The following is an 18,459-nucleotide window of genomic DNA, read 5'->3' as shown; positions in this document are numbered from 1 at the left end:
CAACAACGAGGGCCCATAAACTGCAACAAAAAATGGCATAGTGATCGCATGTTCAGCAAATTAGAACCGCATTACAAACCATTGAACGCTTGCATTATAACAGTTAACGGTCGTATTTTTTTCTTTTTACATTAACGGTACGCCCAGGTTACCTATGCACAATCTGACCATTCATGTTATTGAATCTTATCTTACCTTTTCTATAACTTTGCTTATTAATTGTAACGTGATTAGAGGGCTGCAGCTATTTCAAAATGAACGTAGAAGCACGTGAACTGTTTGGTCACCACAAGATGTGATTAATTTTTAAAGACCTTTCTTTGCGCCAGACACAGTATGAACTATGATGATCTAAAGCGTGCCATTGCCCTTAATGGCCCTGATCAGCCTGCCACTGTGTCTGCCCTTGACATTGAGGTCACGGTCTCTATCCACCACGCGGCTTAAAGCCGTTTTCAAGGGTTATCTAGCAAATGGACCGAACTGGACCAAATCTAACCAAACCTCTTTTAAAAACAGTACCTAAATATGTTCATATCATGAATTTGTTTCAATGTTTCAATCGAAAATAATATCTGAAATATCGATAAATCAGATAGATAAGCAACTAGTGCCAAGCGTGCCAGTAGTGCTGGAAACTACTGAGAATCAAATATGAGCTTGATTTGACCAAATCGCACCAAATGTGACTAAAGCATCGTGAAAATGGTTACCGGCCTATCGGAGCGATCCGTGGGTGGCTCAACGAGGACCTACCCGCCGGACCACGGTGGCCGCCGGGCGCTGCTCACCTCTATCGCTCTCACACCTCTCCCCCGAGGTCAGGATGCCCTGCCGGAGGTTATTGAGGTCAGAGCGCCCAGTCATGCTCCACCAATGCCGCCGCCTGAGGCGCGACCGGGTGCTATCACATGACGTCAGTAACTGCACTGAGCTCGGAGCCCTCGCAGCTCAGAGGCAGCGTCAACAAGTCTCAATTCCAGGCCCCTCCGGCCTCCCCCAGCCCCTCGCGCGCGGTCGGCCTGCAGGGCTATTTGTAGCCCTGTATTTGTATTTGTAGCTACAAATAGCCGCCAGAGCCCACACGGTGGAGAACGTCGGAGATGTTATTAGTCGTGTCTCAGAGCGACAGCGAGTGTTATTGCCGATATTCCATAGATGAATCTACACTGTGAACCCCGCACAAGGCCGTTATGCCTGCCATTTGTACACGGCAGTGGCGCCAGGCTATCACAGGTAATAGATCATCTGTGACTTAATCCGCAAACGATCCATTGGATCGGTGAGTTATGAGCCGTCCGTTAATGAGAGTGCCAAACTGTGTACGGTAGGCCCGTACATACGGCACCAGCTGCATTACACCAATATACCGTCAGTGAATTATGGACATTTGCATTGCCCAGTTTCCAGTATTCGTACGGCCTATGCACCCACTGCCGGTACGGATCCATGGCATGCCCTGTCGATCTCAGACTGCAAACGCACGGCCTGCGCTCCTGACGGAGGCGCGGTGCGTGCCAATATGCCAGCGTTGTATGCAGATACGTGCGATACGCCTGCGGAATCGCTCGTTCCAGTAACTGCCGTGCGCCGCTGTGGGTTCACTGGTGAACACTTTCATCCTGACCACGACCAGTACTGGGTAAAGCCACTGAACCCTCGGCCTCGGCGGAAGACCTACTTTACTCGCCCAGGACCGTGAGAACTGGACGGACAGACGATCGCACGCCAGTCGCCTATCGCGGCAGGCACTGCCCGTAAGCCGCTCGATCACAGATGTTTGGCATTCCTGCACGGTGGGATCCTGGGTAGCCATCTGTTCATCTGGCTCTCCGTCTCCATCGCCCCCAGAGCTGCTCCGCGGCGCGGGCTGGGAGCAGTCGCATAGGGTAGGGTCCCACGGCGGCGGGTCACCGTATACCCGCCCCCCCCCCCACTCCCAGGTGACGTCATCACCGCAGTGCAGGCAGCTGAGGTCACACAGCGAGCGAACCTGACACGGGCGCATACCTGCCAACACCAGTCAGCCAGCCAGCCCCTCGCCTCATATTACACATGGCAGCTCGTCGCCGTTTCGGCGGATCGCGAAAGGCACACGGCGGACTGATTACCGAGGCTAGTAAATCCCTGCGACGGCTGAACAATAAGGGTGCCGAGTTTCCCATTTTCAGCGTTTAGCAGACAGCGTATGTCCGATGCCTCATAGGTCCTCTACAGTCTCCAGTGATTCACGGCTTGCGCCTGCAGCTCGCTGCCCGGTCAGTGGTCACCAGTTGAAAACCCTCGGGATACAGCAGAGGCCGGTCGCACCAGGACACCTATAGCTGGAGTAGGGAGGAGACCCTCAGCGCCCGCCCACTTATCCGCACTACAGCCGCGCACTGTGGCGGGTTGGGTGAACTGGTGTGTGCTGTGCCATGGGTAGAACATGAAACCACATAAGCCGAGCGTGAAGCCGGAGAGTGGCGATAAATGGGTATCATCTATGCCAGCGTGTAGAGGCCAGAGGGTGCAGCGAAACTGCCACAAAACCGCGGACACACGATATACCTGGGCCTCAGCCGCGGCGGTATGACGGTGTAGGTGTTCCATGACGGAGCGAGCCAGTAATGGCACACTGCGATGCGTAGGCTACAGCCCACATGCCAAATGTATACGGCCTAACAGTCCTAATATCAGCACCGAATTAGCACAAGCGTAAAGACTTGTGCTAAATCACAGCAAAAGTGAGCCTAGCATTATTGTTCATTGGTAACTACAAATACACAGCATAATACATCATACACAATGCATACAGGCCTACATATCAACCTTACTGTGGTCATTCAAGGTGTGTTCTAAGTTCTAACGATGTGGCAGTCGTACCGCGCAGTATACACGGCTATTTATTTCACTCTTATCAAGTAAAGTTCAAATTCTTAACGGACTTGCGGCCGGATGTTATCGTCCTTTGATAAAAGAACCGTGACAAACCACACGTTTTGCTTATTTTAGCCGAACAGCCATCCATAAAAGTCGCGATTTTCGCAAAACATAAGTAAATGAAATAATAGCACATGCTTTAATAGCGTTAAACTCAAAACTGCTGAGTAGGCCGACATGCAACTGGTGTCTGGACGATAAAAATGCAACTATGTATTGCACCAGATGCATATTAATTGCAGGCATACAGCGTAAGTACAAACAGCTGTAAACAAATATAACAAAAGATGTTTTCCAAGGTCATAACTCATTAGTCATCATGCATATGCCCGCATTGTCTAAAAATCATGTTTTGAGGAGAAACACCAAATGAAGATTGTAACGTTAAAACATTGAAGTGACAGATATTAGAGCGTTGTGGGTGTAACTCTATAAGCATGCCTAAGAATCTACGAGTCCCATCGTGTTGAGGTATCGCAATGTCGACACTAAGCAGCATGTAATGTCACCATGCAGCTATCGCACTTATCTGTACACGAAGTGGAGCGCACCACCCGGCCAACTGTAGCCGGCGACAGCGTTATTAGCTCCGCAAAATACATTTGGCGTGATGTTAGCGTCGAGTTTGCCGAGACTGGACTACCGGTTACCGCATGCAGCTCCCGAATTATGTGTGCACGGCAGGCGGACAATGGACGGACAGTGGCAGGCAGGCTCCTTCGGGCGCCCAGCTTTGACGTCATTATCTACAGTCCTGGCCAGCTCGGCTTACCACGAAATCGGTCTGATGCGGCATACGAGCGAGCGCAGACCGTCCTTCCGGCTGGCTCTGAGGGAGGTCATGTCAGGTCACCGATTAGTCTACGTCCGAGCGCCGCGGATAGACGCACGGCCAGAACCAGGAACACCAGGCGTAGACACGAGAGAGAGAGAGAGGGAGAGAGAGAGAGAGAGGCGTTAGGAAAAGGAGATAAAATTTGACCAATGAAGGACTCTAATCGCACTCTGTCGTTCGTGTGTTAGTAAACACAAATGTTTTAATGGGTGCTAGGGGAGAACGGGGTCAATGGTAACATTTTTTGCATTTCATCATCTGGTGCAAACATGTTTGCAGTTATAAACCTCTTTCTTTTATTTTCAGAAACTATGATGTTTTGTCTTTAAAATGCAGTTAAAACATTTCCGAAATAACATCTTTTTCGGGTCAAAATTGTTGTCCGAAAAAGTCAGTTCAGCTGTTACAATTCACCCCAGATGCGGGATCAAAAGCAACACCACCCGGGGTAATTGTAACATGCTAACTTGCAGGCTACAGCAACACAATTTCTTTCCAAAACTTTGATTTAATAAAAGTATTGAACACTTGTTCATCTTCCCAGACTTGGTAGGTACGGTTCTTCTCAGGAAAAAGGCTTAAAACCTCGCACTTTTAGAGGGGTTGGATGGACCTCTTCTCCCTCGGTTTTTCGCAAATAAATCGCGTAAAAAGCTGCCGATTGAGACAAAATCTACAGTTCTCTTATTTCTAGCAATGTTTCATCTCCCTTGAAAATTTGACGACCTTGACCTAATGGCCACTGACCTATAACCTGTTACATTTGACCCCTGCAAAAATGTTACAATTGTCCCCGTCGCGGCTATTAGACGAAACTGGCGCAAAAAGATGTTGCATATACAGCATTTAATGCTTTCAATTTATGGACAACAACCCTGTCAACGCTTACACAAAGTCTGAAGTCGATAGCTTTTCAATGGCGGGAATGAGCTAATCAAATATATCGGCATAAAATTTACAAAATGCCCTCAAAAACGCATTACTGTGCACAGCCATCGACATACCCGGCACTTTCGCTTCAAACTCCGTTGGGAATGGCAGCATAGAATTACGCATTTTCGGTCTTAACATCAGCTCATTCTATTGGTAAGTTTATGAATTATTAACACTGTTATAATTGCCCCGTGTTACATTTGACCCCGCTCTCCCCTACTTCACAGACTTTTAACAGCATGCTCTAAATACGGCTCCCGGCCCCGGCAGCCATTACCCGATAACCTCATTCGTTATTGCGCCTTCACCAGCTAACTATTTTTACTTACTTTTCTACCGCATTAAACAAATAAAAATGCAAGGCGCAAACTAAAAATAAACTGAAGTATCACTTCCCGGTCAGCCATTCAGTAACCTTGTCGACTTCTTGCAGATCGCTTGAGGGTGTCGCAGCAAAATTAATGTGGCCTTAAACTGTCAACTCATTTAGTTATGTATAAACTATAAACTACACTATACTGTGGAGTGTGGAACATACTCCATGCCCGCTTCACATGCACGCGTCCCGTTGGCTGGACGTCCATCGGGCCAAGGCCTACCTCTCTGCGCAGGCCGCAGCTCTGCAGAACTGAGAGAAACAACGACCCAAAGGGTGCCTAAATTGGTAAGCAAGGTATAGGTACAGCGCTGTTCCCCGGATCAGCGAGGTACAGCACTACTACACGGATAGCTGAAACGCCAGGGCAGCGGTACACCGCGCCATGGATCGGATGTGTCTCGAGTGAGTTATACAATATTGCTAGGATCGGCTGTTTCAAGAGTTTTAGCCTTAAAGAGGATAAAACAGGAAAATCACATTATGCACAGCTTTGAGCTGCAATCTTCTGATTTTTGCTAAAATGTATCGGTAGGAAATCGTCCATGCATTAACACTTCCCTGGACCCTGCCTGGTGGACGACACACCGATTCACTTTTTCAGACACTCCCTGTCGGGCGGCGGACCTACATATACCCTACCAGCCGGGCCTCCTCTGGCTGTCCTATACCCTCGGGCGGCAGCCCCACCCTGTCGGGCGGCAGCCCCACCCTGTCGGGCGGCGGACCTACCCTGTCGGGCGGCAGCCCCACCCTGTCGGGCGGCGGACCTATCCCTGGTGGGCGGCGGACCTATCCCTGGTGGGCGGCGGACCTACCCTATCGGGCGGCGGACCTATATCCTATACCCTGGTGGGTGGGGGACCGGACGCGGACCTACCCTGATGGGTGACGGACGGCAACCTACCCTGGCCAGTGACGAGTAGTTCCAGGTGACGGGGTGGTTGCCCTCGCAGCGCACTCTCAGCGTGCCGCCCGGCTCGATGACGATGTCCCGGTCAGCGGGCATCAGTCGGGGCGGCTGGTAACGCACCAGCTGCAGCGAGCCTGCAACAGCACACAGAACCAGTCATAACCAGTCACCAGCTGCCTGTAACGGGACATAGAACTGCAGTTACCAGCTGCCTGTAACGGGACATAGAACCAATCACCAGCTGCCTGTAACGGGACGTAGAACCAATCACCAGCTGCCTGTAACGGGACGTAGAATAAGTCACCAGCTGCCTGTAACGGGATATTTAACCAGGCACCATCTGCCTGTAAAGGACAGCAGGGACTGCACCTGATGGAGGTGCTGTCTGCCTGACCACAGAGGTCAACGACCAGGAAACAGGAAACTGTTAGCCATGCGAGGCCCAACAGAACGTTAGAAAAAGGGTCGAGGGCCGGAAGGACAAGCAGCAGGGAGATGGGAGCAGCCTTCATGGGCTGGAACCCTGTTACCTACCTGGCAGGATAGCCACCAGCACTAGGCCGGAGAGCACGCGCACAGGCAGTCTCGACCACATGGCGGCGCCCTGACGTCTGAGACAACTCGGTCGGCAGCCGGCGCTCGGAATGGGCACCCGTGCAGCGAGCCTCACTCGGGCGGCTATCAGACCTCACCAGTCCGGCGCAGTCAACAGTCACTCGTATATACCACCTCCGCTGTGCTCACAAACAGCGTGATGAAGCAAGATCGCGCGGCGCCTCAGCGCACCCGACCACAACACTCAGCGGACCAAATCACACCGCAGCAGCGCTCCGACCCGCCGCGGCTGTGTCGGCACCACCTCGTCCGACCCGCGGGGTGTGTGACCGTGGCCGCCCTCCCGCGGCACCCCGACTGTCCCGGAGTGAGTGGCCGTGGCCGCCCTCTATCAGACCGTTTCCGGTGCGCAATATCGCCCGGAAGAACTGTCCGTGACGTCAGCGCTGGTCCGGAGGAACTGCGTGGGCCGCGCGGCCGACCCCGGCGCACATCCGACCTTGTCACGGGCGCGACACTCGGGCAGAAGTAGCGCTAACGGTGCTCTTATCGGCTTCCTGGGATGGTGGTTACATAAGTGGTGTAGCCTCGATGGCAGAGGTCTCTACCACGAGCAATATCTTAAATATTTCAATCGGTAAAGTTGGGTAGTGTAATGCTCGGTTCAGTTCACTGACAAAAAGAATAGGAAGAAACAACCTTGCCCGCTTCATAATTATGCCACAGCGGTAGGTATCTTTGACGCAGCGGAGGATACTGAAGTTACTGAGGATAGCCAGCAAATGACAGCGCCCCAGGGAGTGAGACGTTTTCTGACTGGCGGCTCTCTCTTGGCCATATCAGACGGCGCGCGGACGGAAGTGAAAGATGGCACCACAGCGACCTGTTGGACTCTGTACCGGAGAAGTGCAAACACGCCCCCCTCCGAGCCCCGATAGCGGCGCGCGCGGCGCGGCAGGACGGCCCGTCGGTGCACCGCGAGTCCCGCCCGTCCCACCGCGAGTCCCGCCGGTGCACAGCGAGTCCCGCCGGTCCCACCAGGTGCGCCGGAAACGCCGCACTGATGGGACCCGGGACGGTGACACCACCGGACGATCACACCACACGTCACTGCATGACACGCTTTATTTGGAAATACGGAGCTGCCATGCTGATTTGTCTACCCACACAGCACCGCTGTTCACTGTGCACAAACTGCACATCGGCACCACTCATCGGGTGGAGGCAGTTTGGGTATGAGTTTTCCAAGTTATTTGGCGATTAGCGAACGGGCACATACGAGAGGAGAATCTGTGGTTGTGTCTCCGAAAATCCAAGCAGGTTATCTGTATCCGCTTTTGTCTACATTCTTGTGACTGTGAGGCGAAACGACTCCAGCGCCGGCACGGCCTTTGGTATACCTACCTACCTATGGTCTTCATAAGTGAACCAGACCTTATATATCTATTTCAAATGACAATCACGGTTTATGCCTTACCTTTTTAAGCTCTTCACCTCCTTGAATTCCTTGAGATTTAAAAGGGAGCTTGAACAAATATATATCATTAAAAGCTAATGTATTGACTATTGCACAATGCACATATTATGAGGAGTTATTTAAACCGTTATATAGGAAAACAAATAAATTTATCGAAACAGAGTTGTTTTGTGGAAGGACTTATTTTGTCGAAAAGGGAATTAGGGTGCCATGTCAGGGAATGGGGCCCAGTTATCAGGCTAAGGGTATTGCAAAAGTCCAGGGGAAATAATATTTTTCTTTGCGGCTTACTACATCAAACAATTGCATGCTGATAAATGAGAGTAGGCACTCGACAATCGTATAGCCCGAAACACCAATGCATCATGAACTGCATACAGATTCATGGTATCATATGTGCAGAAAGATGCTCCTTTGTCCATAAGTGACGCGTCGCTGAGTGCAGATGACCCGTCACAGTAAGTCAGAGAATAAGTCACGCCGAGGAAATCCGTGGCCAAAATCCGGATACAAAGCGCAGCCTCATTGACCATTCATTGCGGCCCGCGTCGTGGACACTGGTCTGTTGCTCATTTCCTTCCTGTCGAGGAACTGCAGTGTCAGTCGGTCCTTATCTCGGGGCTTCGTCCCAGGAGGACTGCAGGAGCTCCGCGTGTACCGGGCCGGCCGTCCGGCGCTGCTGGTCCAGGGTCACCCCCCAGCTCCGGAGTGTCGGATCCAGAGGGACAGGTGGTCCCCCGGGACACACAGGAGGACCAGACGACATACGGTGGTCTATAGCTCGCTCCTGTGCAATGTGCATACAGCTGTAGATTACAGAAGTCGGGATAGCTACTGATGGTGATGAATGATGATGCATGCAGCATGCGGAATAGTCCGGATGGGAAGGAGCCGTCTGACCGCCCTCTGATCGCCTCTGACCGCCCTCTGATCGCCGCCCTCTGATCGCCGCCCTCTGATCGCCGTCTGACCGCCGCCCTCTGATCGCCTGACCGCGGTTCATGGCAGCCATGGCTGATTCACTCAGAGGTGTGAGCACAGAGAGACGGGCTGGAAGGGCAGAGCAGACACACAGACTGTGCTCTGCGCTCAGCACCCTGCACAGTGCACACTATCTGATAGGGCCGCACTGCTTCGCTCCGTGCAATCCGCCTGCATGAAGTTACCAGGCTTAATGAAAATGTATAGCACATGCCAAATAATATCACCACATTGTTAGTTTCACATGCCCTTGGTATTCTTAGCAGGCCAAGGCTGCCATCAGAAATCTTCGGCATCACCGATAATCTTTTCTCAGAATCTTTTATAACGAGTCTGGACGAAGCTGCCCCTTCCAGCCTGCCGGTGTTCAACTACCTAAGTCTCTTTCATCAAGCCACGACCGGCAGCGTCACGTTGGCCGGGCGCTCCATGTGATGCGAGCTCGTCAGTCCGGTAACCGGTTCTGCCGCCCCTCACCCGCGCACGCGAAGCACGGAGGCCACCGCGCTGTCGTTGGAGGCGCCTCAATGGGAGGCGGTGACTCACTGGGGCGCCGCCGCGGGCTAACGAGAGACCGCGCACGGCCGGCCGACAGCTCACACACACAGGGCACTGATTCAGACGGGGCGCCGCCGCGCGACACAATACTGTGGCTCGGCAGTCGGGATATGTCGCTACCACAGCTCGCCTGAGTCACCGAGCCATGCTGCAGCCACTTTTCTAAATCATTTGCACCTCAATAAGCTGGTGAGGTGTATCATTCCGAGTGCCGAATAGCCATGCAGAGAGACAGCCACTGCCTCAGCTACAGGGAGAAAGACGTCTCCGCCTCTGGATTTGACGGCCGTTGCCTCAGCCCTACAGAGACAGCCGCGAGACAGCCGCTGCGTACCGGCCACGGAGACAGCCGCTGCCTCAGTCTCAGGGAGCCAGCCGCTTCCTCAGTCTCAGGCCTCAGGGAGACAGCCGCTGCGTACCGGCCACGGAGACAGCCGCTGCCTCAGTCTCAGGCCTCAGGGAGACAGCCGCTGGTTAAGTCCCACTGAGACAACCGCTGCCTCCCATGGAGACAGCCGCTGTCTCAGCAACAGGGCGACAGATGTTGTCTCGGCTACAGAAAGAAAGCGTCTGCCTCAGTCTCAGGGAGACAGCCGCCTATTCAGCTACAGAGAACCAGCCGTTGTCTCAGCTGCCGTTAAAGACAGCCGCTACCTAAGTCCCATGGAGGCAGCCGCGCTGCCTCAGCTACAGGGAGACAGCCGCTGCCTCCGCTACAGGGAGACAGCCGTTGTCCCATATACAGGGAGACAGCCTTTGTCCCATTTACAGGGAGACAGCCGTTGTCCCATATACAGGGAGGCAGCCGTTGTCCAGCCACGTCCACCGACTTTGATGGCTGTATGGCAGCAGTTCCCTCCGGCCGCTCGATGACATAGCATATACGTTTTAGTTGTGGTCTGGTGTCGAGAGTGCAGGACCTGCAGGATGCCAGACTATAGGCTCACGATGGCACATCGACTCCTGCTGGGTATAGGTGTCGTACCTACATAGGTATATGACAATTTCTCGCATAGGTAGACAGTTTAACGTCAGAAATCAGAATGTGCTATCCACTAAATACGACCGCTGAGCCGGTGGGCTATTGAGCTCATTTCATCTCGGGATTGGTCATCCTCGTGTGATATTTCAGTGGCGTGGTAGTGGCACCACTGTAGTGATGTCAAGCACAGACAATTTGGACATCAATAGCAAATCAAATACCTAACAATGGGAAAATACATAGAGCTAAACCAACTTGTAAACGTGATAGGAAAACCAACTTTTTACCAGCTTCAGAGCATCTTTTACATCAGTTGAGCCTCAAAATACCAACAAAATACCAAGTGCATTTGGTTTTAAATACCAAATACCGAGTTCGTATCGTTTTGGTATCGGTATACCAAAATCACCAAAGCCCGCGACCCGACTTCGATAGGGTAACGTGCCGGACCGGTGCAGTGCCTCACCCAGAGGAAACATCACGGGCACTCTGCCCCTAACTGCGCAGAGCATTGTCGATAGCAGAAACGGAGGAACCACGTCAGGGTAAGCGGGTCGTAATCGATTGCGTAACGTAATTATTGTGGAGCGACTGCGAGAGGGAGTGGAGCAGCATCGGCCAAAATGGGGATCGGGCGTCTTTTCACTCCCATCGGACACTTCTTGGTAACCGAGGGTGACGACGTCATCCGGGCATGACGCTTTCCCTTCACCACAGCATAGCACACAAATTGGCTAAAGTGTCAGCCTAACCCAGGCCCCCAACGCCATCCTCTTTCGGCGACCAGCGGTGAGCGGAGAGCAGTTACCCCTATCGGAAGGACGGCTGTTGTTGAGACACTGCGGTTACCCAAACCAGGGTCCTCCGGTCGATCGGTAGGTACTAGTGATGTCAATTACAGAAAATCGGAATACCGATACCAAACCAAATACCAACCAAAACGGTGAGGAAATGCCGAAACCGAACCAACCTAGGAACCTTAGGCAAATACCAAATCTATACCAATTTATAAGCCTCTGCCCTCTTATATATTAGTGAGGGTTCATAATACCGACAACATACCAAATATTGGCCTGTCCCGTAGCTCAGTTGGTAGAGCATTGGACTCCCGGTAGTGAGAGCCCGGGTTCGAGACGCTCCGGCGCTCGATATTTGAGACTCCTGACGGGGATGGTCTGCGGTTGGTGGGAGCAGCCGCAGCCAGTTGAAGTCAGTTGAGTGGGACAGGCCGTGTCCGGCTTGGAAGGGCACGTTAAACTTTGGCATCTAAATTCTCCCGTTACCCGGAATTGCGCGATCGGACGGTAGGGGTCGGGGTCTACGCAACAAGCTCTGCTTAGCGTGGGCTCCGGCTCTGTCAATCCGTCCATTCAGACATTCGAACTAAATTTATAAAAAAAAAATATAGGAGGATTGAAATACCAAATACCAAGTTGGTATCGGTTTGGTATCGGTATACCAAGCTGTTGGTAGGTACCCGATTGACATCTCTAGTAGGTAGTAGGTACCCCGCGCAGACGTCGGTCGCTGCCCCTCGGACCACCGTCTGGGAACGGGTCACCAAAGGGGACCAGGAGGAGCCGTCGGCGCTAATATTTGGGACTGTGGGACGTGGGTGGCCGGGGATTGTGGCACCGAGCCCAATTTAATTAGTAAATGGAGTGGCGCCTGGTGTTGAAATTCAGTCATGAGTGGTTTTAGGTAATATTTGCATCTTACTGTGTTCAGTGATTTCGCCCGGCCGCCGGCTGAGCTTCCCGGCCGACGCGCGGCCGCTGTATTGCGGCACAGCATCACTCGCTGGAGCGGGGCTGTGCGGCGCGGACTCGTGCAGTGATTGGTCGGCTGCTGACCACGTGATTGTGAGGCGAGGTCGGGTGAGGGCGCGCCGGCGGAGGGCAGTCGGGCAATGTCTGTTGTCGCGGCTGGTGCGTTGGGACCTCGAATGTTATATGCGTTTGCTGGGGACGTCGGCAGACTCGTCTGAGAGGCTTGCTGTCGGCTTACTCGGCGACGCATATACATTCGAGGGTCTAAATCTGGGACTGAGTCTGTCCGGCTCGTTTCACATACGCTTTTTGGACCCAACCACCGATAGCACAGCGCCGTGAATATGTTAGCCTTACTAGTCTGAGCGGCCTGTTCGGTGAGCATATTCGCGGAGCTGTTCGTATCATTTGAGCGTGCCTTGCAAGGTCGCTATTTCATACGGCAACGCGCCTATTCAGGGAGGATATTCACGGGTTGGGGAGCCATGAACGAGGCTCTCATTTCATAGAGTAGGCTTATCTTGGTGCAGAATTTGTACTGGGCCGAGTCGGAGCCCTGCCCTGCAATGGTTGTTCATTTTGCTGACGATCAAAAATACATCCGCCTGGTGTATTTATACGTTCTTTAACTTGGATTCGCAACATAGTCCTCCGGGCCGGATCATTTATTCAGTGGAGGACACAGTCCCCATGGCTACCGGACATTTAATTTGCTGAGTCCACTGGGTAAATTGATGGTTTGTTTTGAACATACATACAGTCCACTTTGTACTTTGATTTAGTTCCCATTTCACTCAAGCATGGAGGAGCTACTGGCTGCTAGGTCGCGTCTCCGCACAAAGGCTACTAAAGCGTGCAACGATCTCCGAGCCTACAGGGAGGGAGATCGGAAAGCGCTAGACTCGGATCAGCTTGCCCTCAAACTCCATCATGTGGAGAAGATCCATGCTGAACTACAGGCTGTTCAGGTCCAGCTGGACAGACAGGGTCAAGCAGATGAGACAAATCATGTTCAGACTCTGGAGGATGAGGCTTTCCTCGGTTCTCGCCTTTTGACTCGCCTCGAGAAGGCAGAGGAGGCCCAGCTCAGGGCAGAGTCGATGAAGGCAGCTGGTAGCGCCGATTTGAAATCATCTCTCACCGTGGCGATTCCCACATTCGATGGTGATGTGATGAGATGGCCCGAGTTCTGGGAACCAGGGCTGCGGAGTCGATGGATTTTCGGCGACTCCGACTCCGACTCCGACTCCGGCTTTCAAAAACCAGCTCCGACTCCGACTCCGACTCCGGGCAGAATTGTCGACTCCGACCGACTCCAACTCCCGACTCCGACTCCGCAGACCTAGCAGGGCTGCGGAGTCGACAGATTTTCGGCGACTCCGACTCCGACTCCGGCTCGGGTTTCTAAAATCGACTCCGACTCCGACTCCGACTCCGGTCACAACTGTCGACTCCGACCGACTCCGACTCCGACTCCGACTCCGACTCCGCAGCCCTGCTGGGAACTGTTTTCGATTGCTGTGCACGACAACCAGTGCTATGCCAACGTGCAGAAATTCGTGGTCTTAAAGTCGCATCTTGCCGGAGCGGCATTGAGGGCCATCCAGGGCATCCCAGTCACGGGTGACGGGTATGTGCAGGCGGTGTCAGCTCTGAAAGCGCGATTTGACCTCGAGAATGTGCGACGGGAGACTCTCTTGAAGGAGCTGATGAACATGTCATCAGTCCGCTACGGTGACTTGAAGGCCATGCGATCCTTCATAGATCACCTGTCTGCGCACACGAGAGCTCTCAGCACTCTGGGTGTCTCCTCAGAGAGCCTATCCAGCCTGCTGCTGCCCATGGTGAAGGGCAATATCCCCGAAGACTGGCGTCTGGAGTGGGCCCGGCGATCGAGTCACCACTTTGATGACTTCCTGGTGTTTTTGAAGGAAGAAATTCGGGTCAGAGAGCTTGCTAGGGGCCCGAATGGTGAATGCTCTGCTGTTGACCCACCAGCAACGTTCTCGGTGACCACCAGAGACCTCGACTCTGAACACCTGGCCAGGGAATGTCTGGGCAGTCCGTGTGCTGAGCGTGGCCGCCAGCATCACTCGCTGCTGCATGATGCGGAGCTTGGAACGCAGCGTTCACCCTCAGCAGTTTCTGAGTTGAGCCCTGATGCTGAACCACTCCAGCCTCCTGAGCCTCCTGCTCCGGGTACTTGTGCAGAGGCTGAGACGCACGGTGTTGAGCTGCCCAGTCGTCACCGATACAATGTCAGCTCTACAGGAAAGAGCTTCTTGCAAACCGCTGCTGTTGTGGCAGCAGGTCCCAATGGCCGCACGCCGGCACGTGATCTTCTTGATGGAGGATGTGACTCCTCCTATGTCAGGAGCTCCCTGGCTCAGGAGCTGGAGCTACCTGAGAAGGGCTCCGACGCATTTGCCTGTATCGGGTTCCATGAGAGAACCGAGCAGCCTTGTACCAACGATCGAAATGAGGTTGATATTGAAAGTCGTTTCGAAAGCCCGTCAGTCAAACTTGACATGAAGAGCACAGACGTGCTGTGCTCATCACCCCCAACTGCTCAGCCGCCTCGGTTGCCGTCTGAGATCCAGACGGCTGATGATTTCCGGGGCGGTGAGGTTGACGTCCTTGTGGAGGCTGATAACGTGTATCAGGTCGTCCCACGGGATCAGTTGGAGGTTGCTGACGGGCCGAGAGCCGTCGAGACGATCCACGGTTGTAAAGGTGGAGACAATGGTGGTCCCCACATGAGCCAGTGCGTTCCAAGTCGGCACGATGCTGCCGACCTGGACGCGAGCCCAACTGGCATCGGTGATACCGAGCTGAACGACTCTCGCTCCAACTCACAACTAATGTGGAGTGAGAAGCTCCACGAGCCGCCCCCGATCTGGGGCTCTGATGAGAGGCCGACATATGGCCGCCGCTCCCGGCCGTCATGGTGCCGTGCGGCGCCGCCCTTGATCGTCGGCCCCCGACCCATCCCGTCGGTGCAGAGGAAGCACCCCGGCGGGATCTGGCGGTGGCATCGGTGGCGCCGTCGACGGTAGATCCACCGCAACGCGCCCTTTTACATTTGACCTTCCCAGATATGTCAAATGGAGGTTCATCCCCGAGGCTGCCCCATGGTGGGGAGGCTTTTGGGGGAGTTTCGTGGGGCTGAAAAGACTGATTAACCAGAAGGCGATGCCCTGAGGCAGCCAAAGTGAGCCCACGAGGCTAGTGTATTATTAGTTAAGTTAGGTTAAGGTTGGGTAAAAAGGGACAATTTGTGAGGGCAAATTCAGTCTGGCGGCTGAATCTGTGGCCATTTGGCAGTGGCCCTGTTGCCATGATTGCCTTGCTTAGTGACTTTGTTTCCCCTTTATTTACGGAGTGTTTGTTTCTTTCTTATTTTCAGTGTTTCCCACCGACCGTGCGTCCAGCGCTGCTGGACCACCGTGGCTGCCGCGCCGTGCTGGGACCCACCGGTGCTGCAGCTGGGCGTGCCGCGTTTTTCGGCGCGTCGGAAGGACCACCTCTCCGCCCGAGGGATGCGACCATGCGCCCGGTGCTGCTAAATCGACAAAGCTGCCGCACCGTGCCAAGATGCGCCGGTGCTGCACCTGAACGTGCCGCGTTTTCGGCGCGTCGGAGTGACTGCTCCTCCGCCCGAAGGTGCTCGAGCGACGCTGGCGCTCCAGAAAGCTCGATCGCGATGTCACGGACAGTGATATTTCGGCGCAACTAAGAGGACCACGCGTGTGAAGCGGTTCTCTCCCGAGTGATGTGTGAAAAAATGTGGTGAACCCCATTTTTTGGTGGGGAGAATGTTGAAATTCAGTCATGAGTGGTTTTAGGTAATATTTGTATCTTACTGTGTTCAGTGATTTCGCCCGGCCGCCGGCTGAGCTTCCCGGCCGACGCGCGGCCGCTGTATTGCGGCACAGCATCACTCGCTGGAGCGGGGCTGTGCGGCGCGGACTCGTGCAGTGATTGGTCGGCTGCTGACCACGTGATTGTGAGGCGAGGTCGGGTGAGGGCGCGCCGGCGGAGGGCAGTCGGGCAATGTCTGTTGTCGCGGCTGGTGCGTTGGGACCTCGAATGTTATATGCGTTTGCTGGGGACGTCGGCAGACTCGTCTGAGAGGCTTGCTGTCGGCTTACTCGGCGACGCATATACATTCGAGGGTCTAAATCTGGGACTGAGTCTGTCCGGCTCGTTTCACATACGCTTTTTGGACCCAACCACCGATAGCACAGCGCCGTGAATATGTTAGCCTTACTAGTCTGAGCGGCCTGTTCGGTGAGCATATTCGCGGAGCTGTTCGTATCATTTGAGCGTGCCTTGCAAGGTCGCTATTTCATACGGCAACGCGCCTATTCAGGGAGGATATTCACGGGTTGGGGAGCCATGAACGAGGCTCTCATTTCATAGAGTAGGCTTATCTTGGTGCAGAATTTGTACTGGGCCGAGTCGGAGCCCTGCCCTGCAATGGTTGTTCATTTTGCTGACGATCAAAAATACATCCGCCTGGTGTATTTATACGTTCTTTAACTTGGATTCGCAACACCTGGTGTTGGGCACTGGGCAGGGCGGTGAAACGGTTCACCTTTTCCATTAGTGAGATCACCCTTCCATTGCCTAGACAATGTGTTGCTCACCTTGTTAAAGGGACTATCCCACCTTTAACCCGCGCATGACTGGGGTATTATCTATAACGCGAGTGACTGGGGGGGGGGGGGGCTCTCCAGAGCCCCCCTCCTATCTCCGAAACTACTGAGCCGATCGTCAAAATTCAAACGGCGTCTGATAGCCCTGTAAAAACTGTCGAGCGAAACCTATTTTCATTGACCTCGAGGTCACCGATGACGTCACAGGTCAGGTCAAAGTAAAAATTATCGACATTTTTGCTAGTTCACAATTTAGGCTCTGACCACCGGACAGCCGGTCCGATCAGGCTCATTTTTGGTGTACGCACTCCTTGAAGGATGCCTTAGATACCCTGAGGGTACCTAACTTTTACTTCGAATTTTTAAGGTCAAGGCCAGGTCATCCTAGGTCACGAAAATTGTATATCATGTATCGGTCACGTGACGCATGTTTTATGGTCCATTTTACTCGTAGATTTCGAAAATAGTGTCGTCTGTGTCATTTGAGGTTATTGTCAGCTGAATTTACCGGAGGTCAGGTCACTTTCAGGTCAGAAAAGGTCAAATTTTGAAAATGAAAATTTTCAACAAAAAGGCGCCTATCAGATGCAGTTTGAGCTCAGGAACACGATGGTGCCATTTATATTGCTGTACGGCGTCAAAAACGTACTAAAAAATGGATTTGAAAAAACATAAAATTGTAAAATTTTGACAATAATGCGAATAACTTGGCTATTTTTGAAGATATTGGGCTAAAACTTGCAAATGTAGTTCATCAGTGTGTTTTCTATCACATATATTCCGGTTTTTGCGAAAAATCAAAAACTTTTGGAAAAAAATAAAAGATATACTTTTTGTAATTGTAAATACATATTTTTCAAAATTTTCAAAATATCGAAAATTCGAGATGGCAGTTTGATAGCTACGTGTATTTGTAATCCATTCATGCAAAGAAAATGGATCTAGCTTTAAAACTGAACTCTTGAGAGCGTTTGCCGTAATTCAGTATTTTGCATGAAAGTCGGCCGACATGACGTCACTCTGACGTCATTTCCGGTCAAACTATGGTAGCTAGAAAGTTGAAATTTTGACAAAAGGTGTCAAATTGATGCCTTCGAAGGTACTGCAAGTTTCGTGTTGATCCGTCAAACGGTTTAGAAGATATTGCTGAAAAACGGGAGGGAGCTCTGTAGAGCCCCCCCCCCAGTCATGCGCGGGTTAACATGGGGTTTGAGTTGAGATAGCCAAGTTTGCGGCGAGGTTCAGAAACCACTATCTATCTAGGTTGCAACCCCCGCGGCCTCTTGGTGTTGAAGAAATTCGTTCCCTTCATTTGAAAATGGGCCTTGCGCAAGGCCCTATCTTCAACATGGAGCGACCGTTAGTGTGACGTCACCTCGTTTAGTCATTCTGATTTAAATGGCTTTGTTCGTTGAAAAATCGCTTAAAACTTGGTCTGAACTTTGTTGTGGTGCCTACAGAGTAAAAAGAATCAGCTTTATGACAGTAATGTGGCCTGGG

At 52.6% G+C, this 18,459-nt stretch overlaps 1 protein-coding gene across 2 annotated transcripts in view; it reads right to left on the bottom strand.

The window, feature by feature from the left end:
• Positions 1–18,459, bottom strand: part of LOC122387607 (vascular endothelial growth factor receptor 1-like) — a 43,680-nt gene that overhangs the window by 21,999 nt on the left and 3,222 nt on the right. The window contains exons 1-2 of one of the 2 annotated variants that reach the window (XM_043377948.1): positions 6,514–6,898; positions 5,974–6,113 (exon numbers count right to left, since the gene is read on the bottom strand). In XM_043377948.1, coding sequence (XP_043233883.1) covers positions 5,974–6,113; positions 6,514–6,574 — 201 coding nt within the window. In that variant the 5' untranslated portion in view covers positions 6,575–6,898. Of the gene's footprint in view, positions 1–5,973; positions 6,114–6,513; positions 6,899–18,459 lie in introns of those variants that run through there. The other variant, XM_043377947.1, reaches the window with a different exon arrangement.

Source organism: Amphibalanus amphitrite, unplaced genomic scaffold, assembly GCF_019059575.1.
Source record: "Amphibalanus amphitrite isolate SeventyFive unplaced genomic scaffold, NRLGWU_Aamphi_draft 000291F_arrow, whole genome shotgun sequence".
Classification (NCBI taxonomy): Eukaryota; Metazoa; Arthropoda; class Thecostraca; order Balanomorpha; family Balanidae; genus Amphibalanus; species Amphibalanus amphitrite.
Note: the sequence above shows the minus strand (reverse complement) of the source record. Positions and strands in the feature narration are given on the sequence as shown.